Source organism: Fusarium redolens (assembly GCF_020744475.1).
Source record: "Fusarium redolens strain MPI-CAGE-AT-0023 chromosome Unknown BKA55scaffold_18, whole genome shotgun sequence".
NCBI lineage: Eukaryota > Fungi > Ascomycota > Sordariomycetes > Hypocreales > Nectriaceae > Fusarium > Fusarium redolens.
This window is the reverse complement of record NW_025763681.1, coordinates 139,186-166,233: the sequence shown is the minus strand read 5'-3', so window position 1 is coordinate 166,233 and position 27,048 is coordinate 139,186. Positions and strand designations below refer to the sequence as shown.

The following is a 27,048-nucleotide window of genomic DNA, read 5'->3' as shown; positions in this document are numbered from 1 at the left end:
TGACACCAAACCATTTAGTGAGCTATTTATATTTTTTTCAAGATGCGAAAGGAATTTATTATTTCAGTTCTAATGCACAGTGTAAGAATTTAATGATCTTGACGTAACTTAATTCCATTCAAATAAAATAAACGCATGGTTAATAGCTGAAGCTTATAGCCTATCCGTCAAGACCTTGTTTATCTTGGCAATGCGGGCGCAGACGCTGAGATCAATGGTTCGGTCGCCGACCGCGACAATAAGTCCTCCAATAATCTCAGGGTCGATCTGTATCAATAAACGTTAAGCTAGGGCCGAAACGAATGCCGACTGGCGAAAAGTATAACGTACCTTGTTGGTGACCTTAAACTTCTTGCCCTGACCGGCATATGAGGACTTGGAAACAGCAGTCTCTAGTCGCGAAAGAGTTTTATTATCCAGACGTTCGGCGCTCGTGATGGTCATCTCTATTTCACCCCGCTTGGCGGACATCAGCTCACCAAACTTCTCGCACACACCCTGAAGGTGACCCAGTCGATTATTCTCAGCGAGAGTCTGTAGCAAATTCTTGACAGTCGCAACGTTGGTACCTGTATGCTTGCTCAGCTCGGCTACGATCGCTGACTTGTCCTCGGCGGTCAGCCTCGGCGTTGACAGGACTTTCGTCAACTTGGTGTCCTTCAAAAAGACGCTGCTCAGGTTGACGATGGCTTTGGCGGTGAGGTCGAGGGTTGACATCTTGGCCGCGGCAGTATACTAAATTAACACAGTCAGCATAAGATAATTCGGCTCTACCTCACTCAACATAGCCGCATTGGCCCATTAGAAAGGACGACACAGCGGCATACTAGGGCGGTGGCATAAGTTCCATCAAGGCCATGAAGGTAGACTGGGGGTCGGCTGTCATTGGCGGCGCCGGTGAAGTTTCGTGCAGGCCCTACTCGGAGGAAAGGGGTAGGATGGAGAGTCGCGGCACGGATGGTACGGAAGACTTGCCGCGAGAACATGGCTATGGCTGAGGGATTGGGATGGGTTCGATGTTGCGATGCAGGCGTTCTTAAAACTTGGATTTCTTGGTTGTGGTTTCGTTGTTGGGCAGTTTTGGAAGCTTGTGTGTCGCTCTGAACGTGAATGAACAGCAGCAATGTGTTGATTGATTGCCTAAGACGCGGGGTCAATCCGACTTTTAACATAGGCTTCTCTTGAAGCATGAAACTGGATAGCCAAACATGGTTGTCTCTTAGGGCTTGTCCGCATCTTGCCTTTGCATGCGCATGATGCGCTACCGAAATTGAGGCGCAACGGCCAATCATAAGCATTATGTTACCTAAGAGACGCTGGTGGGTGATACACAATTCAAAAACGGGGGTGTGCAACAAAGGGCGTGTGCAGAAGAAACCGAATTGACCTACTGAGGAAGGCTTCATAACGAGGCATCAGGTCGGTGCCTTTGTACTAATACACTCTCCTAGCTGCGTTGACATTTTGACGTAACTAGCCGGGAGGCTGGGAATGTTTCAGATTGATGATTTGATTTGATTTGATTTGATTATCCTACGCGGTTGTAGTCGTTTAAACGACTATGCCCGGATAACGGTGTCCGGCGAACAGCCGAAGCCTGGCGGATCAGTGTTGATCCGTGATGCCCCACTTCGCCATCGTGAACAACGATGACCAGCTGTCCCCAGAAATTCCCGCTTTCTCTCTCTAACCACTATTTACATATGCTTGGCGGCCCATGTAGACGGTGGTTTAATACTGACGCATCCTTGATTCTAGGCTCTCTCGGGCTATGAGACCCTCTATTTCGCGACTGTGTACCTACAGTCTCCCCCCAGTGCTCAGCTTTGTCTGTTGAGGTCTCGATCCTGAAATTGCCCAAGGATCTGAGTCAGTTCGATGAACTTGATTGCCTTGGCGGCTGCTTTGCGCTCGTTCAGTAACTTCCGGAGATTGTTGCGTCCTCGGAGTCGTCCTAGTTCCTGGTCCCGGAGTTGGCGGTGCTGGCGGCAGCGCAGGAGGACGTGCGCTACCGTTTGTCGATCCGATCCGCAGGGGCATCTGTTGCTGGAGATGCCTGGTGCCTTTCGATTATAGAGGAAATCCTTAAGTCCTATCTTCTCCGTCCGCAGCTGCGTGAGCAGCGCGCTGTGCTTCTTGCTGAGCCCGTCATGCAAGTCCACGACCTTGCGTGAGGGTTTGGGCGTGTGCCTGAAAGATGCTCGGCCGCGTGTTTCGGATATCCAGTCTCTTTCCCACGACATGATAGTCTCTTTGTGAGACCATGTCTTCATGGTCGATCGGAGTGGGTATAGCTGCTGCGGTTCTGCTGCTTTTGGTCCCGTGAGGTCGCCTTCTCTCCAACCTGTTGCTTCCTTTGCTGCTCGATCCGCTTCTTCGTTACCTTGGATCCCAATGTGCGCTGGGACCCATCTGATCTCGGTGTTTAGACCTTGTAATTGGAGTTCGTCGATCTGTTTTGCGATGCTTCTGAGCAGGTATGCCCCCGACTTACCCTTGGGCTTTGCGGTCGATCGGATGGCGGCCTGGTTGTCGGTGTAAATCAAGACCTTGCTTCTACTGTTGCCTCTGGACCTGTCTTCCTGTGCGATCTGGAGGGCCAGACTGATGCCTTGGAGTTCACCGGCGTAGACGGTGGAAGTCGTGTCGTCTCCCATGTAAGCACTCTTTGTTTCTTGGGTGGTGGTGCAGACTGCGGCAGCACCGATATGACCACCGATGCCGCTACCGTCTGTGTAGATGTGTACGGCGTCCGGCTCGTATTGTATGATCTGTTCGTGTTTGATTTGCGCCTCCTCTGTGTTTGTTTCGATGAACATCTGTGGCCCCTGCCACCATGGAGGTACAATGTAAGGCGCGATGTGCTCTTGTCTCCGGATATCCGGCCCTTGGCGGTCTCTGATGGCTTGTTCAATAGCTCGTCTCGGGCTTTTCTTCTTGTTTCTTCTCGCCTCCTCTTCTGTATGTCGGCGTTCAGCTGGGCCGACCCTTCCCAGAGTGTCGACGTTATGCTTGAAGATCTGCTGTTCGACTGGCAGAAGGTATGTTTCCACGTCAAGGGCAGGTATCGATGCTGCTTTGTACGCTCCACTAATCACCCTAGAAGCTCTGGCCTGTAGGCTTTGAAGCTTGCTCAATGTTCGCTCTGTGTATGGCTTGTCCCTGGTTCTCCAGTTTGCATTCGACCAGGCAGAACAGGCGTACATCATCTGCGGCACAGCCACTCCTTTGTATATCTTTCTCATCTCTCTCATTGTCACTCCCCAAGTCGAACCACCGAGGCTGCTAAGGGCGTTGACTGTCTTGGTGACCTTGCGTTGTATTTCATCTATGTGCTGTTTCCAGGTGAGGGTGGAGTCCATGATGAGACCCAGGTATTTGCATGTTTTCTTTGGTTCGATCGTGCCCCATCTTGTTTGCAGAGGCTCCTCGACGTCTATTCTTGTTCTCGTCCGTGTGAAATGAGTAAGCTGGAATTTGTCTGGCGCGAAGATAGACGCATGAGTGGCCGCCCACTGCTCTGCGATATGGAGTGCCTCTTGGAGCTTCTTGCATGTCTCTTTCGTGGAGTCTGCCCATGTAAGTATAGCCACGTCATCTATAAAGCCGGTTGTGGCCGTGTCGTCTAACTCTCCGCACTTTTCGATTAGATCTGCGTTGTAGAAGAGGTAGAGGATCGGTGACAGATTCGATCCTTGTGGCTCTCCTGTCTCTAATTTGTAGGGTTCAGATGTGAAGCCATCAATTGATAGCGTTGTGAATCTTGGGCGCAGGAAGCTTCCGATCCACTTGACTGTTCTTTCATCTATCTTTCTCTTCCGCAGATTGTGTAGTAGGCGTGCATGTGAAATGTTGTCAAACGCCCTTGATACATCCAGAAGCAGTAGACTTGCCACTTTGCCTGACCCGGTGTTCCAGGCGTCATATATCTTGTCGATGATAAGGTGGAGGGCGTGCTCAGTGGATCGCAGTTTTCTTCCACCCATATGGGTATCAGGCAGCAGGTTATGAGTCTCGGCGAGATAACTCAGCCTCTTTGCTATGACCGCTTCCATGATCTTTCCTGTAGTGTTTAATAGAGCGATCGGCCTGTAGGCCTTTGGCACGGTATAGTTGTCTTTCCCTGGCTTCCTGAGGACCACCGTTGTCGATTGTCGAAAGTGTTCCGGATAGTAGCCAAGGGTGAGGGACTGATTGAAGATCTTGGTGAGATGGTGCTTGATCCAGGGAGAGGCGATTTGGAGTGCTTTGTTCGTGATGCCGTCCGGTCCTGGAGCCTTGAGTGGGGCTGCCTCCTCAATGGCCTCCTCTATTTCCCTCGTTGTTATCGGTGGCATGGCTGTGGGAGCAGGGTAGTTGGCATTCTCTATGTCTTCGATATCAGTGTCAGGTGGCACCGGAAAGAAGGTCTTTCTGAGAAGCTCTGCTTTTTCGCTAGGGGTTATTGCTTGCTGCTTTGTAGCTGGGTTGACTAGCGCGGGTGTCACGTTCGGTGTTTGACTGTGTCTGTTTCGGGCCCATTTTGCTAACCGCCAGAGGGTTGCCGGGGATTGTGCAGCTTCTTCTACCTTCTCTCGATGATTCTGTCTGAGTGCTTTCTTGATAACTCTACCTTTGTCATTTCGCGCCGCACGGTATGCTTCCCATGTCTCTTCGGTACGATACAGGCTGTGTCGCCGACGGAGTCGTTTTGATTCTGCCAAGGCTGCAGCGCATTCTTCGTTCCACCCTGGCTTCGATCTCGGTGACGGAGCCGTCTTCGGTACTGCTTCATCGACAGCTGCCGTTATGGCTGCCATTACTTCTTCCACATGTCTGTCCAAAGCCGTCTTTGTTCTTGATCTTCGTTGCGGCGGAAGCTCCCGTTGCAGCACGCGAGTGAATGTCTTTTCGTCTAACGCTTTCCAATTTCGCCGGGGCTTAGCTATCATTTTGACAGTGTTTAGGTCTAATGAGGTGGTGATAGGTAGGTGGTCAGAGTCATGGTCCATGTCTGTTTCGATTTCGCACTGAATCAGTCTGTCCACAAGGCCTGCCGTCGTGAGGCAAAGGTCTATGGTCGTTCTTCCGTCACGCTCTTCATATGTGATAGTGCCTGGAGCAAGGTTGCTCGTGAGACAGTAGTCTTCCATGATTGTGGTGAGCTCAGCGGCATCAGGGTCTGCTCGCTGGACCCGATCACCTCCCCATAGCTCGTGGTGGAGGTTGAAGTCGCCAACAATGATTTGTTCGTGATGGGACCATCGTTCTATGGCCAGCTCCAGGAGTGGAAGCGTGCTTCCTCTCTCGGTTGCAGTTTTTGTTGGGTTATAGACGTTGTGTATCACAATCTGTTGCTCTTCTTCTGTTCCGAGTACTAGGTTCAGCGAGCAGAGATCTCTGCTTACCTCTCTAAAGTGCCACCTGGAGTGATCGAGCCTCTTATTGATAAAAAAGCAGACCCTAGCTGGGAAGTTTCGATCCTTGTCTGGGTAGCATAGGTGAAACTAGTCTTTAGCTAGATGGTGAGTTGTCGTGTCAAATGGGTTCTTCCATAGCTCCTAGATAGCGAGGATGTCGTATCGCCCTATATCAGGATCTCGCAAGAGCGTAGCCATGACTGTGTCCTTTGATTTTCTAACGTTATACTGTAGTATTGTAAGAGTGTTTCCTATTAACATTCTTGATCGTCAACCTCCATTTGCTGGCTTTGCTGTGTGATCTGTCTGTTGGCGTCCAGTGTTTCCAATACCCTCCTGGAAGGAGCTAATGTTCGTCTAGGCCGCTGGCTCCCTATGTTCACGACGATCTCGTTTCTGGGATCATCGGGTGTTATCTGGTTGTTGCTGGAATTCGCTCTCTTCTGTTGCTTCTTCGTCGGCGATCTACTCCGGGACGAGTTGGCGTCTCGTGGCCGGCCTGGTTCCAAGGTGGGTCGCCCTGTCCTGGCGATCGGGTTTGACTCATTTTGCCGATCCCTTGTTCTAATTCCGGTCGTGATCCTGGCGACGAAGCTTTCTAGTTCCAAGTGGTACCTGGGTCTCGATTTAGAGGCTGCTTTGGCCTTGTTCACCTCCTGTTTCCTGGTAGGGCATTGGTTGTTCCAGGCTTCGTGCGGGCCGTTGCAGGCCGCGCATTTTCGCGGGGCGTTCCTGTCGCTCTTGGTTGGGCAATCCCGGGTGGCATGATCTTGCGCGCAGTAGCCGCATGTTATTGTTGCTTTGCACTGGGTTCCTATGTGGCCGTATTTGTGACACTGGAAGCATTGTCTCACACGGCACTGTCTGTCATAGAGCTCGCATTGGAACACCTCGCCTTGCCAGATGAGGCCCTCATCGATGACTTTATTTGCGTCTTCTGGTCTCGTGAACTCAACCACGACCGAAGATGCTGATTTGGTAGACGAAGATCTCGTCAGCCAGCCTATGTACTTGATCTCTGCATTTGGTATAAAGGGCTTGTTATCCTGAAGTATCCCATCTCTGATGAGTTCAAAATTGTCCATGTTCATCGAACTAGTGCGTACGCCATGCACCAAGACACCGTACGTCGGAATGCGTACTGTGGCGCCGTTTCCGATCCTTTGTTCCCAGTCTTCTGCAAACTGTCTAAGCGCCACCATGTCCGCTGTAGTGGCCGTCTTGATGCTCAGGTCGCCGCTCTTAAGCTGATTGGAGGATACTACCTTGATGTTCTCTATGTGTTCGTTGCTGCTTTGCTCAATTGCGAGGTCTACATGTGATTTCAGGCTGCGTGGGCTCATCATTCTGATGTTGGCTATAGTGACAGGGTCTCTGATGTTGATGATAATCTCACGCAGGGTCTGAACAGGTGACGCTTTCTGGTTCTGTGGGTTATGCATGCTTGCCGCTAGCCCTCCCCTCGCCAGCACGTTGGCGTAGGTAGGCATGGCGTTGGCTTGGTTCTGCTGGCTTACGAGCTTCATGTCTCTGATCATTTTCATCGTTGCTTTACCGATCTCTGTGGCCTCCTTTGCAGCCGCTTTTGCGTCTGTCGTAATCTCCGAACTGCGCTGGACTTCTTCCATGGTTTGTTGAGCTTGGGTGTTTGTTTCATTGAGATCATTTTTGAGGCTGTTGATGTGTTGCGCTAAATTTTCGGCTGCGGTTTTTATTTCAGCTTGGCCGTTCTTCACGGCTTCGTAAACGTGACCAAGATCGGGTGTGCTCTGCATTTTGACGATGAGGGTGAGAGCTCCAATAAGTGCAACTCGAACTCCACGGGATGCGACAGGCAGACCATCTCCGTTGTCGATGGCTGACAGTGCCTTTTGAAGATATTTGCTCAAATTTGTGGCGTGCTCTCGGTAATCAGTGGGCCAAATTTCGTCCTGGGGCCACGGGGTCGCCATGATGTCTGAGTCGCACTGGGCAATGCGGTCGACACTGGGCTATCCAATTAACCTGTCGGAACGGTGTTGCGGCGCTGTAAATAGCTGTTGTTTTCAAAAATTTCGTTCTCGCTGGTGTTGATGTTTTTCGTCAGGACCGTGAGCACCTTACGGCAGTTTTTATCGGTCCTAGCCTGTATGTCACGTGATGTTGGAGCTTAGCTACCCTATTGTCATAACCCTATTTACAGGCTATACTTTCCAACCTTCCTTTGTCATCACACTTTCTTGGCATACAAGTGTTAAGAAAGTGGCCTTGTCATGTCGACACGACGAACTGCTGATCATTGCGATCGAGAGCTCGGGTATGGACTGAAGGAAGGACATCGAGTATCCTTCTTCCAAGATCGATGCCTTCGTCAACTCTGTTCTGTATAGCGAGTAATTTCAGGCACGTAGCAGCAGCCATGAGACGATGGAATGGCATCGCAGTCAAATAGGACCAAGCCTCGAGGAGATCGGTTGAGGCCTCTTCCAGTTCCTTTATCTGCCCCGTCCGTCTATACCGGCTCTCAAGCTTGATTCCAAGGTTATTCAGCCTGCCTTCCCGGTCTGGATGGTCGTGAGGCGTCGATTCTACAGCTTGTCTTACTGCCTGGATCGCCTCTTCCAGGTCCTTCGTCTCTCCCGTCCGTTCATACCGCCGACCAAGCTTGTTTCCAAGGTTGTTCAGCCTAGCTGCCAGGTCTGGATGAACGTGAGGCGTCGATTCTACCAACTGCAGGTGCCCCTACCATATGCTCTCAGCAGGTGGTCGTGTTGGGCCCAACCCTTACAGAGAGTCGAGGATACGCCGTCAAATCGGTTCTCGGAGATCAACGAGCTCCTGGCTGCGGCCCGGGCTGAGATCAAGCACAAACGTATTTCAGATCCCTGTACTGTAGCCGCCATGCTTCTCCCCATAGATGCAATGTTAGTGGCCTGGGCGCGAGACCTACCGGGCAGTTAGGTCTTCAACTCGTACCAACATCTCGGATCAGCCAATGCTCCAGTCGCCAGTTTCCAGTCTCAGTACAATATGTACCCGGAATTGCGGATTGCGACATTATGGAACAGCTATAGGACTGTACGACTTTTTGTGCATGAGGCAATCCTGTCTGCAACTCTGAGATACGACACGCCTGGCGGCAGGAAAAGAGCAAGCAGATCGGCTAAGGTTCTTGTTAACATGGTAAATGGAATATGTCATAGCGTACCGTACCATTTGGGATTCGAGCGCATCGGAGTACATACCAAGAAAGCGGCACATGTAGAGTTACCCCCATCGCCCGGAGGCTACTTACTCCTATAGCCGCTGTTCTTTTCGGGTATGCTAAGAACAACATACGAAAATCAGAGAACTTGGATTGCATCTACATTACGGCAGATACGCTTAGACATGGGCATACAACTAGCCATCTCGATGGCGAAGGCATTAGAGCAATAGGCTTAATACTTCTCTGACAAAGATACGTGGTCAATTGGCGAGCTTAATCCGCACTAGATATGGACTGGCAACATTATGACATGATTAAGGTCACCATTAGTAATAGTTTACCATATTAATAGAGTTTCAGAGCTCTTCTCTGCTACTGCGTTCTCTTAACTTATTCTGCAAGAAGCTATTGGCGTGAATTTCTTTCACAACTGGTGATGATTTAAAACATAGGAGACTCAATCAATGAATGACTGTATTGAATGAGGAAGGCCATGAGAAAATAACACTTGTCCTTGGGAAATCATAGAAAAAACACAATCCAACAATCCAGCTTCTGACGAGAAGTTGAGGAAGTTCACTAGGAGAATGATTCCATGAGGATGGCCATTTAACTTCGAGTGACACGTGGTGGTCTAGATCATTGGTACCATGCTGCTGGAAACCGCGTTTCAGAGGTCTCGAAGCGGTAAATGCAAACTTCCACTCTGGTTTTCGGCCTCTTTTGTTATTGATATTGGCATCAGCGTTCCAGATAAATATAGCAGAGCATGGGTTTGGCTTTTCCTGGAAGTTCCAAATTCGTCCTAATCGAAGCAATTTGCCTTTCTTGATCGCCTTGACTAGCTCTTTTGCCATAAGGCGCATATATGACCTAGAAAAAGTCTCTTTTTTGAGATTATCTTCCTGTCTGGTAGGATCATAGCTCAGGAATCTTTCAATATGCATGGCAAGAGTTGTCTCATGCAAGCGTCTCAGTTCAGCTGCAAGGTGAGCGAGGCACCGCTGTTCATCCTGGGTAACAGAGTAGGGTTTGTTTTTAGCCTCGGGCAATGGAAGAAGAAAACTTGCAGGATCTATGATCCTACCAAGTTTCCAAAGATGCCCTTCCGTCTTGATACCCTTAGGCGTGAACTCAATGTCGATAAATCGACATCCCTTATTGAAAGTGAGATCGCGTTCGCCCTCGGGAGCATAAAACTCTTTAAATGCTTGATCCTCCAGGAATTGGGATAAGGTCTTATCAAGCATGAAGGAGGAATCCTTTCGTGATTCATTTAAAAGAATCTCTCCATTAAGAAGATACATCGCTAGTATCGATATACTGAGGCTCTTTGGCTTTTGCATCTGCTTATGGTCTATTCGAATGCTGTACTGGCAGCAATTAGCGATGATTGCCAACTTATCCCAAGCATCGTCCAGTCCTCGCCTTTGGATGTCGGCAATGACTTTTGGGGTCATAGGCATCGAACTTTTCAATAAGATTTTATAGTTCCCTGCGGCTCCAAGGATATACTTTGTATGATGTGATACATCTTCCCGTCGTGGTGTTTTATCCTGGACCGCACGGCAAAATTCGGTAATCTCTTTGCTAAAGCGTATGGATTCGATACAAAGTTCGTTTGGAACATCGGAGAAAATTTCGTACTCCCTTTTCTTTGCTTCTAGGAATTCAGGGTGTCGAATGAGTAGTGTCATATTTCGCCGTCCGCGATAGTCTTCCTGGAACGTCCAGGCCCTGGTCCACCATCGATCTTTCGTTATCCTACTTAGTAAACTCAATGCCTGTAAGATTTCGTCGTCTTCTGTTTGTTCAAGTTCCTTCACGAACTGTCCGCTGATGATTTTAAATAGTACATCAAGTTCATGCTCCCACTCGATTGGCTTCCCAAGCAAAGCCACAGGGTGCTTGCTCAGACTGTAGACCAAGTCCATGGTCTCGATTGCGCGCTTCTTATCTTCGCATCGTTCATGGGCACATATAACATTTGTTTTGCAGGTCTTCTGCTTGACGCAATGCCTATCGATCCAAAGCATGCTAAGACCCTTTGCCCGCATGAACGAAAACACACGGTCAAAAACGCTGTCTCGAACCGGCGATGGGAACAATTGGGGCTTATATCCTCTGTTTTGAAACTTGTATTTTCCCTTCACTGGGCTTTCCTGTTCAGAGTTGCCCCAGGTGTAAGACAGAGCGACATAGTCTTGTTCCTCAAAGGCATTGATCTCGCGGCGTATCAGTATAGGTCCGTCACTGGAGTTCTCAAGTCTGAGACACTCTAATTCTTGGATAAATGATAAATATTTCCGCTGGGGCTGTTTGTTTTAACCAATGTTGAGGAGAAGCGATGCAATTGACTTGCCATGGTTTGTGACAATGTTGCGTAGAGAGAAGTTAGAGTCGTCGTTCATTGTATTGGGAAATTAAAGTTCGGAGGGACCTATGAGTAAGGTCAATAACAAATGCTTAAGATACGTTCTGTTGTCTGTCATCTGAAGTATTTGAGCTAAGGCACCAGCGACGTAGGTGTCATTGCTGCCTGATTCGAGATCAGCTTTATTTACCCCGCACCGTGTTTTCTGGGCTCGATTGGTGAATGTGAGACTTGCTTGTCAGCCATTGGGTGAGAAGCTCTGCTAGTTGTCAGATGTCACCGCACTTGCCGCCAGCGGTAACTGCGAAAGTCTTGGCCAATATCCTTTTGCTAACGAGTTCATGGTGATGGTGAGCTGCCAGTTGTAAATGGCAGTCATTTTGATCAGGTGAATTTCAATAGACAACGGTCATGTATGTTGTTGTTTAGGTCTGTAGTGAAGCTGTTGTACTTGACAATGGTCAGCCGACGGAAATGCGACGCGTTTCGTGTTTTAGGTTTTCTGATTTCATTAGCATGGTGCGAGAAACGCAGTGCGTTTCCTTCGGGGAAAGTACGGGGCGAAAATGCTAGACGGTGATTGGTCAGAAACAGGAAACGCAATGCGTTTCTGCAAGTAATTCTTGAGTAGGGATGAGTTAGGCGGAGATTACTGTTATTAAACCATCTGATCTGTTGTGACAGGGGTGCGCGGCGTGCACAGGCCATGATTTCGTGTATCAGGACCCAATACCAAAGGGCACGGACCATCAAATGTTGTATCAGGACCTGATACGCGGGGTAATTGGTACAGTAGGATTAGGATCATACGCAAGCTAGTATTGGCCCTCCTCTAATCCGTTGGCGGCGGTCTATTCTTATAGCAGCTGTGTCTTTAAAACTCCAGGCTAGAGCCGTGACAGATACCAAGACTTCCTTCCTAAACTTAATCATTAGTTAATAGCAGATACAAACAGTGGTTTCAAGAAGCTTTTACCCCATCAACTCAGCAACCAATAAAACTCCTTTACATTAATCAAGGCCTATCAAGCAAATGTATCTACTATTAAGAGACATAACAAGACAACTGCTCAGTCCTTGCCCTGTAAATCCACCAATATAGACCAAATACACTATTCTTTATCCCTTCGGAAACCACAGCCGTCACACTTCTAGTACTTCATAGTCCCACATCCCTAATAACTACAGCATCCCCTAAACAGCATATTCCAGCCCTACACCAACTCACATCAGTTAAATAAGCCTAGCCCTAGCCCATAAATACCAAGGGTGACAACATACCTAGCGCCATTTTATAAGTACTACCGTCGCCTATATGATGTGCATTCATCACAAGGACTATGTTTGCAAGGATTGATCACATGGCCGCTCCCTGGGCTGATTACACGCGTAAAGACACATCGTCCGTAGCGATTCGGGCCATTGTCACACATACAGCAGGTCCAGCTACCCCCGAGCTGTCTGTGGCGACATGTTGGTTCCGAGCACAAAGAGTCCCGTTGGTTGGTACGCGTCGCAGAGCGGTTGCCGCACATGGTTTTTTTCCCGGTGGTGCGGGATCTTCCAGCGTTGCGGCAGTAGGTAATCTCACGGCCTGTGTGCTGCCCGCAGCGATGGACGATAGTAGTGTTGTGACACATATTGAATGGCAGAGTAGTTGGAACAGAACAATGATAACGTTTATGCTCCCAGTTTTAGCGGGAAAGAAAGTAACTTGTAAAAGCTGATGGTTAAATCCAATAGCAGTTTCCTCTAATAAAGCGCTTAAGGGCCTTATTATACTAGAACGCGGCCCGCTCGTTCCTATTCAAGATGCCCTTAAATTGGTACCAACAAACATGAGCTAGATGTAAGATAACCAATCGTTCTTAACCGCGCGCCAATTTAGTATGATCTTATATTGCAATAGACCTCGGCTAAATGTATTTATAATTAAATCTTCTTAACCGCGCTACCAAAATTCCTTGGTGCTCTGCCAAGACACGAGGGGTATCGGAATTCACTAACCTGTAGCAGGCGCTTGAATACAACATAGCCTCAATCATTATTTTCCTAAGTACCGAAAATTATTACGAAAAGCATCGTACGGCCTCGGACTTAATATATGTCAGGTGCTCTAGTCCAGCCAAGTATATAATAATCCCTTAACCCTCTTTGTCAAACTCACGCAGTGGGACTCGTAAACATACCATACAGATAGCGAATCAGGAAGCCGAATTACCCGCCATCATCGCGCTAATCTTAAACCCCAGTGCCATCCCAAAGGGTTGTAAGACTTAAACTGCCAACTCCCCAAAATAAACCAGGATCTGTTATTAAGACTAACATGGTTCAGAGGTGTGATTGGGAATGTAAATTTAGATATGTCTCGTCTCTATAACCGCTTTAGCTCTGCCTGTACTAGACTTGTCCCAGGTACACGTGACACAGCCCCGCAGTCATTAACCGTGCCCTTCTGCCTGATAATGTAGCGTCCCCTTTACCTTCACCTTTACCTCTCCATCTACACATCACAATTCACCAAATTCGACTAAACATGAGCGACCTAGCAGAAACAGATACAATGGACGATATTGCAGTCACCCAACTTCATGGCGGCAATGGAAGTGGTGCAGATATGGTGTTTATGTTCAATGACAACCAGATTTCTGTGTCTATTTTTCCCAGTAACGGGTCGTCAACAAAGGATACTCGTCAAATGGAGCCAAAAGACCGCCCTCTACAGGACCGTCTTGTTGATCTTATCTCTCGAGCTACCACGTGCCAGGACGACGACGAGTATGATAGGCTTGAGGATGAGGTTCTTGGCGTCATTCTGGATGCTGGAAGGCCTCTTTTCTCTCGTCCAATATCTTCGCAAGGAGCAGTCGCTCAAAACGGCCAATCTCTAAATCATCTACTGTTCCCTCCATTCCTTTATTTTCGGCTAGAGGCTCCTGCTAGTCACGCCTCCATTGTACCCATCAACCCAGCCGAGGCAAACACCATTCTCACTATCGACCCTGCTCTCGACCCAGGCTTTGAGGAAGAGTTGAAAATCTGCCAAGACATACCTCGCTATATCCCCGAGGAAATCGTAGTCTCCAAGTCATTTGTACGTGGTGCGAACACTGTTACCGCTGCCGTCCAGGTACGGGGGCGAGATATGTTCTGCAAGTCGCGTGGTCAACCCGGCGGGCTCTTTGGCACCGGCGAGGGGCGAGAGCTTGAATGTCTTGGTGAGATTCTCAAAGCGTTCCCACAACCAAACACAATACAGGTTCCCCAGCTTCTTGGTTATATTCATCACAAGGACACCAAGCAGATCTTGGGGTTTCTTCGACAATGGGTGCCTGGGCGTAGGCTTAGCGATGTTGATGTCACCACCGCTACGGTAGAAAAAAGGCAGAAATGGTCCGTCCAGATTTCTGAAACTATCAAGTGTCTTCACGAACATGGGTTGGTATGGGGAGACGGAAAGTCTAGTAATATCATTATCGATGAGCAGGATAATGCTTGGCTAATTGATTTTGGGGGGGGATTTACAGAAGGGTGGGTCGATGAGGAGCTGGCTGAAACCAAAAAGGGAGATGAGCAGGCCCTGGCTAAGATTGTGGAATTGCTGAGCGAAGGTAATGACGCGTCCTCATCTTTGTAGAACATGGAAGGTTTAAATTAGAGATATTTATATAAGTCTTTGGTGCTTTTTTCCATAGAGGCATTACCATATCTGGGTATTGGCACGATTTGTCCCCTTCGTACTCCAGATCCGCAGCTCGCCAGATCTCTTGCGGCTGGTAACATTTCCAGCACACAGCGTGCGGGTCCATCCATTCCTTCTTCTTGCTCTGGCAGTCCCGAAGTGCTTTTTGCTTAGCTCGAATCCAATTAAAACGTCGAGCGCAAGCCGTTACGACATGCTCAAACGATTTTCCTTCTACACGGCAATAGAGACAGCAACCTTTCATTGTCTCAAGATCCCTTTCATACCGACTCAATTCTTCGTCACATACTTGGGCCTGACGAATCACCTCGGTAGGTCCGGTAAAGATCATCTCACTAACGGCAAGGCCAGCGCTTCAGACTCATCAGGTGTTATGTTATGTATATTTTTCGTCCGGAGGGCCGTAGGCCCCAAAAAGTCTCCTAATGGAGCACAGGACGTGCTGAGCTAAACTATCTACAATCGCTGCCCTGCTGATTCTCGATCGGACCATCTGCAAGGCCTCTTGGATCGGAGCCGTATACATGCTCGAGCGTTTTCTGTACTCATTACCCCCAAGAGGCACCTCTCTACTCGTAGCTCGCCCTACAGTAGTTGTCGGTGAAGCACGTCCCATTGGACATCAATACAGTTGATCCTCGCAGAGCTTCCCTCCAGCAGCGTCTCCCATCTAGTTCATCCAGCATATCATCGGCACAAAGGCGCATTTACTTTCAAGAGGTCATCCCGTCAGCGGGATCTATTCCTCTCCAGCCTAGAATTCTCTTGCACAGATAGATCAAGTAGCTTTCCATACCCTGAGGCAGGAAGTCCATGATCCCCTAAGATCGCCAGTAGCTGCAACCTAGGACCATACATCCTTGGGGAAACCCCTCGCAGGGAAAAACCCAAGGCGGCTAGAACGCTGCTCTGTGGACGAGGCAGTCGCCTCGTTCCACGGTCTCCAGGTAAGCTCTGTACCGTTTCGACCCAACGGTTTGGTCTAGAGGTCTCAGCCAGTGAGACAGATTGTCAAAGCCTGGTGGTGTTCCAGGCAGCAGCCGAGGCCGCAAAGAAGAAGAAGGTCTCTGGGCAGTACGCGACTGCAGAGATCGGTCAAGCAGCTTCCGAGCTGCAAAAAGGGCAACGAACCATGTGGGATCCGTGCGTCAAGGTCGAGGGCACCAGAGGGCCCAGAAAGTCGAGCAGCCGAAGGCTGTTTGTGTTGTTCGGGCAGCTAAAGCTGCTGTAGTCGGTCGAGGCAGCGTTAAACTGTAGGCGAAGGTGAGAGTTGTGGGTAGGATAGTGCAAGTTATGGAAACTGCTATAGGGTACCCCTCTATTTCTAGCTGCAGCTTTCTGCCGTTTGTTCCGCCTGCGTTGAGCGGCTGCTGTCTCTTTGTCCTTGGCTGTTGCATATTTGCGTGGTCGTCCACGTCTTGGTGGTCTCTCCATATTAATTTCAGTATGTTGTTGTATGAGGTGATAACGGTTATTTTGTGTTGATACCGGAGATTATTTCTTAATACCCCAACGATTATTTGGTTGCTTTTGCGGTTGCTACAGCAGCATGTGCTAATCGGCACCCTTCCCTACGAGAATACCTCTTATATGGCGGACCAGATTAGATACAGTCAGTGTACCTGTGGTACAGATATCTACTTTCTTATAACGGAGGGAGTAGAGTATTAACCTGGGCGGATCGGTATTCTGATGCTTTAACTCATGCAATAACACGGCCGACGGGAAAGCTCGCACGGATATTGAAGGCTACTTACCAGGTCTCCCTTCATTTCGGCTTAGCTTTTTGGAATGACGCGCTAGACTCTATATGAAATAGCACGATTCGCTTCTGAAAATGGATGGATCTTGACCACGGAATTCATGATTGGCTGAGTGACGGCCCCACATATCAAAAAACGGCCACATCTTGACCGCTAAATTCTGATTGGCTGCAAAGCTTGGGGCCGACGACGAGTTCAGCAACTTCCAAGACGAAGATACTAACAACAAGCTAGAAGGTCTTATAAAAATATAAATAAGTTGAGTCTAAATGCTATAGTGTATGTATTTATATAATGGTAATAAGTTTTATACTACGTTTAGTGTCCAGTCTGAGTGGGTAGAAATCGATGTTTGACCGTTAAATCCTGATTAGGTTAGTAAAGTGACCGCGAAAATCGAAAAGCGTTAGCGTGTGACCGCTAAATTCTGGTTGGATAGAGAAAAATGCACTAAGAGCCAAATTGGCTAGCTTACTGACCGCAAAATTCGAAATGCCAATTTTAGCTAACCCGATGGCTTTGGCTAGCGCCTCCAACACGGGGTATAGAATAAGGCCGACCTGCTCGACGACACAGAATTTATATCGGATGCACGCTGCGATCTCCCGTGTCCTGGAGATTCCACTCTGATCTGTGGAGGTATTCTCCGCGACGGACAAAAGCTTCTGCATCGTGTGATAGCGCCTAATCATCTTTTAACCCTTTATCGCAAAAGGTTTTCCTCTTCCGATTTCTCATCTTCGTCCTCCTCACCTCCCTCATCTTCTCTACAGGCTACGGGAGCCCACACTTATGAACCAACATCTAAAGCAACTTCCCTTTCACGTTATACTCAAACAGCCGTATCTTCCTCTTTTTCCTCTTTTACAACCATAAATCTTGGCTCCAAGACACTTTCCGCCTCCGATTTCACTACCATAAACCCCACATCTGAAGATCGTCTCTCGACATCTTTCCCCACCCCAACTGCTATTCACACTGCTTACTCGACTTTAACTATCGATCATGCCTACACCAAGACCCAGTTTGCCGAGACAGTAACCACTGTTACATACATTACTGTCAACCCCAGCAATACTACGTCTCTAGTCACAACTTGTGTTCCGATTACCCTCCTCTACAGCCCTTGCGGATGTAAGCACCAGGTTTACCCGACTGTGGACATGACAACTGTTGCTTGTACTCAAGGAGAGGATGTTGTTACACTGACAGTTCCAAAAGCTGCTTATGAGACAGGCCACGAGCGCTACACACATCCGATAGTTCAATATCCTTCAGGTTGGGTCGGGGAGCATCAGGCAGACGCTGGTGGCAATAGTTATCCAGGGGGACAACCTACAGCAAGCTCACAGGATGTTTCCCAACCCGGCTCCACAAACGGCAAACCGAAAGCTCTCACTCTAGCCACAGGGTTACGAGATGGCTCTCATCCTAGCTACAAGACGTACCAGCCCGCGGCCCCTACTTCAGCTGCAGGATCCAATGATGATCATCGTCAACCAGGGCAAGGAAACCCACATCTGTCCGTTCCAGCTGATGGCTCACCAGAGTCCAACAGCAAAACCCAGATGAATCCTTCTCAGCCATCATCTCCAAAGAGCCTGACAACAGAGACAAGCCCTGTACCCACACCTCAACTCAATACTTCAGCAATTCCTTCCCAACCATCGACTCTTCACCAGGGCCAAGTTCCTTCGGAGTCTAAGGAGGCACCCCATGCTACGTCAATGGATGTTTCAGAAGCTCACAGTTATGAGCTCTCATCGTGGATTACGATGAGCGCGATAGTCGGAGTGGTTTTGCTGTTGTAAGACATGCAACCAGGGTCAGGTTTGCTCGTTTTTGATTGGGAGATCATGTCATTTGCTCACTTTCTCTGCTGGTGCTGGCTTGTCCAGGCCGACGAATACCGGGGGAGCTATAAGACTTGGACAACTGTAAAATTGCGACTGGTGCAGCCTGCTAGGGGAGGGCTGACCACGACATAAAGGTGGCCACTGCATACTTGTACATAATATAACACATTGAATCTTAGACTTATACCAATTACCCCTGAGACCTATGAGATGGCTGCGTACATTTGAAAGTGTTGCTCCCCCCACGAACGCATTCAAGGCAAAGCCCGATACTTTTGTTTAAGCGCTCCAGGCTAAAGCTACGACTAGTCCTATATTCTGGAACACGATGCCACCGAGCGCTATTACAAGTCGTAGTTCGCTCGCTGGGGACCGGATCAGGCATCATCTCCACTCTACGTAGCGCATTTGAGATAGAGGTATTGGAGAGATTTGCTGGCCAAAGACTCTGCTCTTCCAGTTTGCTGATATATGCATGGGTATATGTGCTTGTCCATCCACATCCACAATCACAGCGCCCAGAGTTCACTCCGTTTATAAGAATCTCTGCTACTTCCAGCCTCGCGAAACCTCTTTGCTCTTCTAGCGAGTCTATTCATTTGCATGTTAGTTATATGATCAGATGCTTGTTGAAATACATACAGAATACCTCCCACGGCAGAACGGATTCAACCTCCTTACCACCGAGACCAAGATAAGAATCACGATGGTTAAGTACCAATGCTGCAGTGAGTTCTTTGAACGCTTGTGCATCGCAGAAGAGGTAAGCCGCGGTAGTCAGCAGTATCAGATCTTCCGGTTTCTCTTTCAAATCTCGGAGCCAGACTTTGCTGGGAAATTTTAGTGCGTTGAGGCAATCGTACTTGTCTGCGGCGACTGCAACTGCGAGGACGTCTCCAACAGGGAGGGACCGAGGGATCCTATCGTTCTGGAAGTGGATAACAGAGCATATGATTTCCAATGCAGTAGCATTGTCGTCCGGCAGCGATAGCTGATACGGGCCATCATGATGTCGCATATCATGGCCTTCCTTCCAGTTTGGCCCGAGCATGGCGGAGAAAGGACTTGAGATTGCCTTCATTAACATAGATTTGACACGAAGCTTTGTCTTGCCTGGTCCGACGACTAGAAGAATATCGCCATCTGACACGATTTCCACAATTTTGTCTATCGACGTGTCTGTTGCGTTGTCCATTTTTGTGTCGAACCAATTGTCGCAATTGCGTGAAAGCGTCGTTGACAGGTGAAAGAATATTGCTGAGGCTCGTAGATACCCCGCATTACATGACACTGCATATAGGTATACAGCCACCAACATGATCATCGAGGGGGTTACTTGTTGGTTATCTGAACATTTATTGCATATAGTACGTGTAACGTATGTGATAAGCGAGTGTTACAAACAAGTGAGTGTTACATTGAAAATTTATACTGGCTTACACTCGACTAAAAATAAACCCTTCTAAATTTAAATCATGCCTGAAATAAAAGAAATTTTATTATAGCATAGATTATAACTGAATCTATAAAATATATTTTTCCTAGATTTTATATAATTTCTTTAATAGCTAGTATAAAGAAAACCTATTCACACTGTGTATTTGTAAATATAAGCCTAAATAAATTAAGTAGAATTTTATAAAAGTTAGTATAGTACTTTACTGTGTAAAGATTATAGCAAATTCTTTTTCTTAGATTTTTTTTTAATTGTATAGTTAATTTTTAAAACGCTAAATCTTAGCACTTTCGGTTATACAGTATAGTGTAACACTCGCTTGTTTGTAACACTCGCTTATCACGTACGTTAGCACTTTACGCAAAAGGACGCGTCGCGCTCTGGATAAATCCCTGTTCTGATCAGCACTACTATTCCTGTATGTGGAACAATGTCAAATCAACTCTACACCCTGGCAATAATCAACCCAACTAGGTTTAAAGTGGTCAATAATATCAACTCTACTAGAGTTGATTTGGGACTGTAGTACCGCATCAACTCATGAAATTCGGTAGCGCCTGTGGATACACGCTAGGCACAGCCATTTCACCCATTTGACCAATAGTAATATTTAGCAAGCCATCAGATCTTTATTTACAGCTAGGCCAATTAAGAAGCTAGAAACAGGCTAGCGCGTACCCACAGACGCTACCGAATTTCATGAGTTATAGCGGTACTAGGGTCAGTTATGCGGGTAGTAGTCAGGACTCGAGATGATGCTTCAAGGGATTTGAGGCGAAACCATTCTTGACAGGCATCTCGCACGGGAGTGAGATGAAGAGACTTACCTGAATGAGGGATAGATTGCGTGCCCAGGCTGAAATGAGTCGTTTGTTCTTCTAGAACTTGGCGAGACTGGGGCGTTGTATTACTCGTATGTGGATCATCATCCTCCACAGATGGTAGATCACACGGTCCTTCGACTGAATCCACCTCTACGCCGCTTGGTTCGTGATCGATCAAAGTAGACTCGACCGGCAGTGGATCTTCATCTGGTATGGGAATGTGGAGTTGCGACTCCAGGTGGAAGCCGGTACTCGGGTCCGTTGACGATGCAGCTGGTGACTGCTGAGACAACGCATGGTGGTAATGCACGAATTCTATTTGGTGCAGTTCGGCTGGCGGGAGAGAGGGCTGCACGGCTTGCTGATGTTGTCGTTCGTAGTATCGTTGTGATCGTACGCGCTGCAGAGCACGCTCCCGAGCGACCCGCGCTTCTTTAGATTCTGTCTTCCTGGGTCGACCACGACGTCTAGGGGCTGGTTGAGACATTATCTTGCTTGATCTCTGATGGCAACGGAAATGGGTTCCATAACATTAAGATCTGCGAGACGCGTCTTCTGGCTGGGCTCGTAGTTTACATAATCGCGTTAAAAAAAGCAAAAACAATGAACAAGAGCTCGGCATCCTTCCAAGGTGCTGGCGCCCAATGAGGCCCGGCCTTACAAACAACCTCAAGACATTTCTTTTCAGAATTATCGCAAAGAGAGCTACGCACTGTAAGTCTTTGTACGATATTTTGCACTAGCATATGACTCCCTATTTCGTCAAGGTTTGAGGACTCAATGAAGCTACCAGGCCAATTGAATGGTAGCTCTCCCCCTCGTCGCCTTGGATTTTAGGGTAATAGGTTTCAACTGATCAGGAAAGGTCGCGAAATTGTGTCACCAGGTTTTCGCGCTAAACCAGATTGAATTAATCGTGAGCCAAGACTTTCAAAGTTGGGCGTCGCTATACCTATTTGAATTTATCGTGAGCCAAGAAATTCTTTGTCATCAACCAACTTGACTAGAATCAATCGACTAAATATTCTGAATCATCATAACTTGTTCCATAGACTTGAGAAAAATCGGGGTCTAGTTTCATCAAAATAAGCTTGTCTCGCTCTACCATATGTTTGGCTTTTGGCCCATTTTGAGAAGTTTTTGTTCTCTGAACTCACGCATGAACCCTAACCTCCATATCCCCATATGACTTTGTTTCCTGTCTGGGGCCTGATAAGTTGCGGGGAACTTATCAAATGCACTTATCAGGCGCCGCGCACACGATTTCACGGGCCGCTTTTTGCGGGGGATAAGTCGTCAAGTGGTCTGAGCGAATTACGACGTAATTGCGGGCACCATCGATAAGCGGGTGCAACAGACAAGCGAGTGCAACAAAAAATCCCAACATCTCAAATAGAAATAGCCATAAAAACACAACAGACTATTAATTAAGTAAAATTAATCGCTATATTCTTCCAGAGACATAGCGACAACTATCTGACAGGTCCTTGCATTATGTCCTGTCTTGCCGCACGCTCTACAGCGCCTTTCCTTCCTTCGCGCAGGCCCTCCTTGACCACCCCTTCTCGATGGTCCAGCCACCGCCTGCGCATCAGCATCCGTTTGATCAATTACTTGCCTTCCTTCCTCTACTGTCATCACACCTCCTTTCTGTAACCGGGTTCTTTTTGCCCTACGCCGCCGGCTTAGTATCTCATTTGCCTGTTCAAGATCTTGGACCCTGGCCTCTAACAAGACAACCTTATGCATAACTATCTTTGTTCCCTTAGAAGAAGACCTCAATGCTTCTACAATCGACTCTGGAGAGCTACTTTTATGCCTTTTGATTCTCCTTTCAAGATATTCAAGCTGAGAGTCGGCCTCAAGGATAGTCTTTGGGGTCTTTGAGACCCAAGGGGTCGAGGGGCTAACTACCTCCTCCGCAGGCGTCGGAGTCCGCAGCTGCACATCGAGCTTCGAGATTACACTTTCTGGGTCGAGAGGAGCAAGTCCGGCTCCTCTAAGGGCTGCTTTAATATTTTTCTCTGTCATTGTGGCCTGATAGGCGGTGTAAAAAGCCGGGAAGAACTCGGTTTTGGAAATGTGGGTTACAGAGCATCTGATTAAATGCTCGATTTCTCGCCCATAAGCCTTCTTAAGCAGGCCAAAGCACCCGACATCAAGAGGCTGCAGCAGATGAGACGAATGAGGCGGTATACAAAGCATGATGATTTTATTTGCCTTGCAATATCTCTCAAAGTCGACCGAGTGGTGACTTTCGTGTCCGTCGAGGATCAGGAGACGATAGCGATTCTTTGACTGCTTGGTAGTACACCTGTCGAAGTGCTTTAGCCATTCAAGGCCTATCTCATTATCTGTCCAGCCATTTGGACTCGTCGCAATAGCCCAATCGCCCGGGAGGCTGCTTTCTCGGTACCAGTTGGCGAGGTGATATTGGCCCGCACCTATGATGAACGGGGGGATCGCTTGGCCCTCGGCATTGATCGCCTGAATGACTGTAATCCATTCCCGGTTTCCAGGCTGCACTGATTTTGGTCTTCCACGCCTTTCAGCACCTGTGACGACCATTCCGCTCGCAATGATGCCCATCATAAAGCCAGTCTCGTCAAAGTTATAGATTTCATCAGGTCGGATGCCATACTTGGCGATTACATTTGCTACGAGCCTAAACCAGTGGCGAATAATGGTCGGATCTTCACATTTGGCTCTCTGGTAGTCATATTTACGGAAAGAATGCGTCTTGAGGTCTTTGTGTCGCTTGACGAAGTTAGAGGCCCAGCGCTTGCCGACAGGCGGCATCTCTCGGTCGGCGAGCAATCGGTTAGCCATCTCCTCAACACAACGCAGTCGCGGGGGGAATCCTCGCGAATCCAGATCGAGAATGAACTGAACTATGATCTGCTCCTCTAGATCAGATAGTTTGCGTGATTTTGGGATAGAATCACGCGTAGAAAAGATACCCTTCTGTCGGCGATGTAAAGTCCAATAACGGACCTGGTAAATGCCTGCGGCGCGTCGGAGACTTAATTTTGGGTCATTTTGAAGGGCACGAAGTGCAAGAAGAATCCTAGCCTCAATATTTAGGTCTGACATATTTGGTGGTTGAAAATTAAATGATTAAGTTGAGAAGATGTAAATTGCGGGATTTTTTGTTGCACTCGCTTGTCTGTTGCACCAGCTTATCATGTACGTTATGTTACATAGTTTTTCGTCGCCCAGATTAGTCTGCAGAAGTATATGATAGAGTCTAACCCGTTCGGCGTAGACGAATATCTCGCCCCTCAATCCTTCGATCGGTTGGGCTTCGTCTCGCATGACATCATCATCGCTATCAGCCGACATGAAGCCGTGGCCATGATCCAGGCGCTTAGCTGGTCGGTCTGATCGTATATCACAAATGACGATCTACCACGCTCGTGGAGGATCAAACACCAGGTCAAAGACAAAGAGCAGGCAAGGCGCTTTCATAATTTCTAGGAGGACAAAGGCCGTTTAAGTCTATGTTATTCTAAAAATATGCTTACGCCCTCCACAACAGTGGGGAGATTGTGATACAGGCCGAAGGATATATCTATGTAATATTATGTATCATACTAATAACTCCGGTTATGCGTTAAGCTCCACGGAGCGGTGTTTGCATAGTCGTGACCTTTTTTTTTATTTTTATCTTTTACAGTACTATTGGAAGCTATTCAATCTTGCTTGTCGACCTGCTGACTAAAAATCGCTGGAGAGGGGAAACTTAGTTGAGGATTCAATGAGAGAGCGTAAACGTGACCTTCCAACGTAAAACACCAACCCAAATCAAGATACACTCCAAACCAGCGCAAAGTTCTGGCTATCCTCACGCAAAGTCCGCGGTGCAGAAACATTCAGTGTGATCTTAGTATCTCTCTTCGCAGGAATACCATTCCAAACCACCTGCTCAACATTATTCTTTCCATCAGGCCTATTCCCGAGATTTCCAAACCTGCCAGGTAGATCACCTACAGCAACCTTCAGGTTCAGGTTGTTCTGAAGGGCTGCTCTAGGAAGATCAGTATACACCATGGTGACCTTGAGAGTAACTTCTGCTGAGTCAGGTCCGTCAGGCATGAGAAGATCTCCCAGTATCAGGGTCTTCGTGAAACCAACATCGGCATCCTCATCAAGAAGTTCTCCTTCAAAGAAACCTTTATTGGTAGTGATTCCCTTCAAAATCACAGAATTTGCGAGATCGACACGTCCAAATCCCTGAGCTTGGATCTTCTGTCCCGTGTTAACGGCTCCATTGACCAGCATAGCCTTCAACAAAGCGGCGCTCGGTGCTTCAACTCCATCTTTCTGCAGCGTCTCTCTGAGAACAGCAACACAGCCAGCTACAAGAGGTGTAGCCATGCTAGTACCCGAATCAAACATCCAAGCTGGATCAGTTGAACGACCAAAATTGTCACTTGGCTTCGCATCTCTCGACTTAGCCGACAGAATCATCGTACCAGGCGCAACGACGTCAGGCTTGATGCGACCCTCAAGTGTAGGACCCAGGCTACTGAACCACGAGATGTTGTTGGGATTACCCTCAGCAATCCCATCAGCTTTGAACGTGTCAAATCGATTGTTCCTAGCCTTGCGTCGATTATCGCATGATCCAACGGCAATGCAGTTCTTGGCAGCTGCTTGAGCTCCGATATGTCCAAGAGGAGTGCTCTCACCACCATCGTTACCTGCAGCGAAGCAGACTGTCATCTCTTCATGCGCGGAAACGAAAGTATCAAGATCGTTGCTGGCATTGTTGTAGGGAAGTTGACGTTCCCACACAGGACCCCAAGAGTTGGTATGGATAAAAGATTGGTCATCCAGTGCCTCTTGGAGAAGGTCACCAAGGGTCTTATCAGATCGGCCAAACAAGCCGCCCTCGTCGTCGAGGAGAGACTGAACAATGAGCTTGGCAGCTGGTGCAGTGCCCATTATGGGTCCTCCCATCGTGTCAGCGTGTCCGTCACCGAGAACAGAACCGCAAACATGTGTGCCATGTCCATTAGGATCGTTGGTCTCAGTACGTCTACCAATAGGTATGAGCTTCTGAACACGACCAGTGAAAGCCTCATGAGTGTTATGCTCATCGCCTTTGTCAAAGCCCGTATCAGCCACGGTGACCAATTGATTAGCACCCTTGAAAATCGTAGTGTTTGATGAATCGGTGACGTCAGCGTGTAGAATCTCACGAGCGACGTTATTGACGAGGCGTAGCTTATGAACCTCCTGGATAGAGCCGACACTGTCAATTTTGGCAATCTCTTGTATCTTGTCAACGTTGCCCGTCAGGCGAATGATGGAGTCACCACTTCTGATGCTGATATCTTCAGGCGAGATACCCAAGTTGTCCACCATGCGCTGGGATATATCCTGGGCAGAGTCATCTGCGCGTGTTTGGAGGACAATATCCACGGTGCGACTATCAGCGGCACCATCAGAGGTCTTTAGAGCTGGCTCAAGCTTCAACTCTGGATGTAAGGGCTTCGCATCTTTGACAAAGGCTAGGTCGCGAAGCACCTTGATGTCAGAGGGCTCATAGCGACAGAGCCAAGTGTTGCCACCGAGATACTCCTGCAGTTCAACACGCAGGCCTCTGAGGGAAAGCTTCTGGGGTCTTTTGAGAGGGTCTTGAGTTTCAAGAACAATGTAGTTAATATTCGGTGGGAGGGCGTTGAGTCTGGTCTCGCCAGACTGCTCAGGGCCATCTGGAAGGGAGGAAACAGAGAAGGGATTGCCGTTGATAGTTGGGCCAGACATGGTGAAGAAGCTGAGTAGAATATTTAGGCGTGATCAGAGTTCGTCTTGGACGAGAGTGTGACTATGAAGCACGGTACTATGGCAGAAGGGTCATGGGAAGCCTTATAGCTGTATCATCGTCCAAAACCACCGCCTTTCCTTCAAAAAGCGGAAGAAACCCTTTAAAGTGAGGCATCTCTTATTTTCCATGTCTAAATCTGCGGCTGAAAGCCATAGAACATCAGCACATGATCGCGCTCAGACGGTGAGATCAAATGATGGATGCAACGGTGTCTTGATTATCTGTAATCGTAACTTCGCTTAGTGCCGTCTTTATGGTCCCAGTGATCAACTGAAACAAAAAATATATGACAGCTTTCTATTCGTTGCTTATAGAGGCTTGCGGCTGAACGCCGATAGCATGTGAATAGTGGACTGTGATGGAAATGTTTGGTACCCCGCTTGTGGCTGGCTGAGCTTCTAAGATGGTGTGTAGGTGAAGTGGAATTCCCCATCGGAAAACCAACTACCGGTCCCCCCTCACCTCAAGTCCTAGATTTGTCTAGACCAGCCAAAATGATATAGCTTGTGTAGTTCTTACATTAAAAAGTATAAATAAGCTTAAAATGCGAAGTAAAGTACTTTGGGTTTATGATAAATGTGATAGATCTGTTTGATAGTCTCACATTCCCGTTCCCTTCCGTTTTCCTGCGGAGATCAAGCCGGAACATGCCG

At 48.0% G+C, this 27,048-nt stretch overlaps 13 protein-coding genes across 13 annotated transcripts; 4 read left to right on the top strand and 9 right to left on the bottom strand.

Moving 5' to 3' along the window:
- Positions 1-19: 19 nt before the first annotated feature.
- Positions 20-1,047, bottom strand: BKA55DRAFT_580012 (ATP synthase delta subunit-domain-containing protein). Its single transcript, XM_046193934.1, has 3 exons — positions 828-1,047; positions 331-735; positions 20-267 (listed from the first exon to the last, which is right to left on the bottom strand). Exons 1-3 carry the CDS (start codon positions 984-986, stop codon positions 154-156), a joined length of 678 nt encoding a protein of 225 aa, XP_046044115.1. The 5' UTR covers positions 987-1,047; the 3' UTR covers positions 20-153.
- A 6,562-nt stretch (positions 1,048-7,609) lies between these two features.
- Positions 7,610-8,111, bottom strand: BKA55DRAFT_709230 (uncharacterized protein; the record flags this gene model as incomplete). The annotated part of the gene is made up of 1 exon (XM_046200758.1): positions 7,610-8,111. A coding segment is annotated over one exon (462 nt), but the record flags the coding sequence as incomplete, so codon positions are not given.
- Positions 8,103-8,910, top strand: BKA55DRAFT_709222 (uncharacterized protein). The gene has a single exon (XM_046200757.1). The coding sequence runs from the start codon at positions 8,409-8,411 to the stop codon at positions 8,679-8,681; it is 273 nt and encodes a 90-aa protein (XP_046044113.1). The 5' UTR covers positions 8,103-8,408; the 3' UTR covers positions 8,682-8,910.
- A 16-nt stretch (positions 8,911-8,926) lies between these two features.
- BKA55DRAFT_579997 (uncharacterized protein) lies at positions 8,927-10,792 on the bottom strand. Its single transcript, XM_046193933.1, has one exon. It carries the CDS (start codon positions 10,641-10,643, stop codon positions 9,048-9,050), a length of 1,596 nt encoding a protein of 531 aa, XP_046044112.1. The 5' UTR covers positions 10,644-10,792; the 3' UTR covers positions 8,927-9,047.
- Positions 10,793-11,170: 378 nt separating this feature from the next.
- On the bottom strand, positions 11,171-11,757 carry BKA55DRAFT_142030 (uncharacterized protein). Its single transcript, XM_046184901.1, has 2 exons — positions 11,614-11,757; positions 11,171-11,529 (listed from the first exon to the last, which is right to left on the bottom strand). The coding sequence occupies exons 1-2, from the start codon at positions 11,708-11,710 to the stop codon at positions 11,345-11,347; spliced, it is 282 nt and encodes a 93-aa protein (XP_046044111.1). The 5' UTR covers positions 11,711-11,757; the 3' UTR covers positions 11,171-11,344.
- A 144-nt stretch (positions 11,758-11,901) lies between these two features.
- BKA55DRAFT_624024 (uncharacterized protein) lies at positions 11,902-12,717 on the bottom strand. Its single transcript, XM_046196814.1, has 2 exons — positions 12,242-12,717; positions 11,902-12,183 (listed from the first exon to the last, which is right to left on the bottom strand). The coding sequence occupies exon 1, from the start codon at positions 12,598-12,600 to the stop codon at positions 12,262-12,264; it is 339 nt and encodes a 112-aa protein (XP_046044110.1). The 5' UTR covers positions 12,601-12,717; the 3' UTR covers positions 11,902-12,183; positions 12,242-12,261.
- Positions 12,718-13,448: 731 nt separating this feature from the next.
- Positions 13,449-14,874, top strand: BKA55DRAFT_579992 (uncharacterized protein). Its single transcript, XM_046193932.1, has one exon. The coding sequence runs from the start codon at positions 13,497-13,499 to the stop codon at positions 14,595-14,597; it is 1,101 nt and encodes a 366-aa protein (XP_046044109.1). The 5' UTR covers positions 13,449-13,496; the 3' UTR covers positions 14,598-14,874.
- A 159-nt stretch (positions 14,875-15,033) lies between these two features.
- Positions 15,034-15,303, bottom strand: BKA55DRAFT_579991 (uncharacterized protein). Its single transcript, XM_046193931.1, has one exon. The coding sequence runs from the start codon at positions 15,277-15,279 to the stop codon at positions 15,040-15,042; it is 240 nt and encodes a 79-aa protein (XP_046044108.1). The 5' UTR covers positions 15,280-15,303; the 3' UTR covers positions 15,034-15,039.
- A 241-nt stretch (positions 15,304-15,544) lies between these two features.
- Positions 15,545-15,901, top strand: BKA55DRAFT_579986 (uncharacterized protein; the record flags this gene model as incomplete). Its single annotated transcript, XM_046193930.1, has 2 exons — positions 15,545-15,610; positions 15,650-15,901. Coding segments are annotated over 2 exons (300 nt in total), but the record flags the coding sequence as incomplete, so codon positions are not given.
- A 1,688-nt stretch (positions 15,902-17,589) lies between these two features.
- On the top strand, positions 17,590-18,237 carry BKA55DRAFT_695271 (uncharacterized protein; the record flags this gene model as incomplete). The annotated part of the gene is made up of 1 exon (XM_046200135.1): positions 17,590-18,237. The coding sequence occupies one exon, from the start codon at positions 17,590-17,592 to the stop codon at positions 18,235-18,237; it is 648 nt and encodes a 215-aa protein (XP_046044106.1).
- Positions 18,238-18,472: 235 nt separating this feature from the next.
- BKA55DRAFT_598013 (uncharacterized protein) lies at positions 18,473-19,477 on the bottom strand (the record flags this gene model as incomplete). Its single annotated transcript, XM_046196156.1, has 2 exons — positions 18,473-18,873; positions 18,925-19,477. The coding sequence occupies 2 exons, from the start codon at positions 19,475-19,477 to the stop codon at positions 18,473-18,475; spliced, it is 954 nt and encodes a 317-aa protein (XP_046044105.1).
- Positions 19,478-20,386: 909 nt separating this feature from the next.
- On the bottom strand, positions 20,387-21,177 carry BKA55DRAFT_709218 (uncharacterized protein; the record flags this gene model as incomplete). The annotated part of the gene is made up of 2 exons (XM_046200756.1): positions 20,566-21,177; positions 20,387-20,394 (listed from the first exon to the last, which is right to left on the bottom strand). The coding sequence occupies exons 1-2, from the start codon at positions 21,047-21,049 to the stop codon at positions 20,387-20,389; spliced, it is 492 nt and encodes a 163-aa protein (XP_046044104.1). The 5' UTR covers positions 21,050-21,177.
- Positions 21,178-24,147: 2,970 nt separating this feature from the next.
- BKA55DRAFT_579973 (peptidase S8/S53 domain-containing protein) lies at positions 24,148-26,743 on the bottom strand. Its single transcript, XM_046193929.1, has one exon. It carries the CDS (start codon positions 26,332-26,334, stop codon positions 24,367-24,369), a length of 1,968 nt encoding a protein of 655 aa, XP_046044103.1. The 5' UTR covers positions 26,335-26,743; the 3' UTR covers positions 24,148-24,366.
- Between the last annotated feature and the right edge of the window lie 305 nt (positions 26,744-27,048).

Excerpts from the sequence above, each read along its gene's own strand:
- BKA55DRAFT_580012 (XM_046193934.1), bottom strand. The coding sequence starts at position 986 with ATGTTCTCGCGGCAAGTCTTCCGTACCATCCGTGCCGCGACTCTCCAT. Across the intron at positions 736-827 it reads GAACTTATGCCACCGCCCTA|TATACTGCCGCGGCCAAGAT; the intron begins GTATGCCGCTGT and ends GTGTTAATTTAG. Across the intron at positions 268-330 it reads AGTTTAAGGTCACCAACAAG|ATCGACCCTGAGATTATTGG; the intron begins GTACGTTATACT and ends TTATTGATACAG.
- BKA55DRAFT_709222 (XM_046200757.1), top strand. The coding sequence starts at position 8,409 with ATGTACCCGGAATTGCGGATTGCGACATTATGGAACAGCTATAGGACT.
- BKA55DRAFT_579997 (XM_046193933.1), bottom strand. The coding sequence starts at position 10,643 with ATGCGGGCAAAGGGTCTTAGCATGCTTTGGATCGATAGGCATTGCGTC.
- BKA55DRAFT_142030 (XM_046184901.1), bottom strand. The coding sequence starts at position 11,710 with ATGGTCCGTGCCCTTTGGTATTGGGTCCTGATACACGAAATCATGGCC. Across the intron at positions 11,530-11,613 it reads GATCAGATGGTTTAATAACA|CATTTTCGCCCCGTACTTTC; the intron begins GTAATCTCCGCC and ends ATCACCGTCTAG.
- BKA55DRAFT_624024 (XM_046196814.1), bottom strand. The coding sequence starts at position 12,600 with ATGTGTCACAACACTACTATCGTCCATCGCTGCGGGCAGCACACAGGC.
- BKA55DRAFT_579992 (XM_046193932.1), top strand. The coding sequence starts at position 13,497 with ATGAGCGACCTAGCAGAAACAGATACAATGGACGATATTGCAGTCACC.
- BKA55DRAFT_579991 (XM_046193931.1), bottom strand. The coding sequence starts at position 15,279 with ATGGGACGTGCTTCACCGACAACTACTGTAGGGCGAGCTACGAGTAGA.
- BKA55DRAFT_579973 (XM_046193929.1), bottom strand. The coding sequence starts at position 26,334 with ATGTCTGGCCCAACTATCAACGGCAATCCCTTCTCTGTTTCCTCCCTT.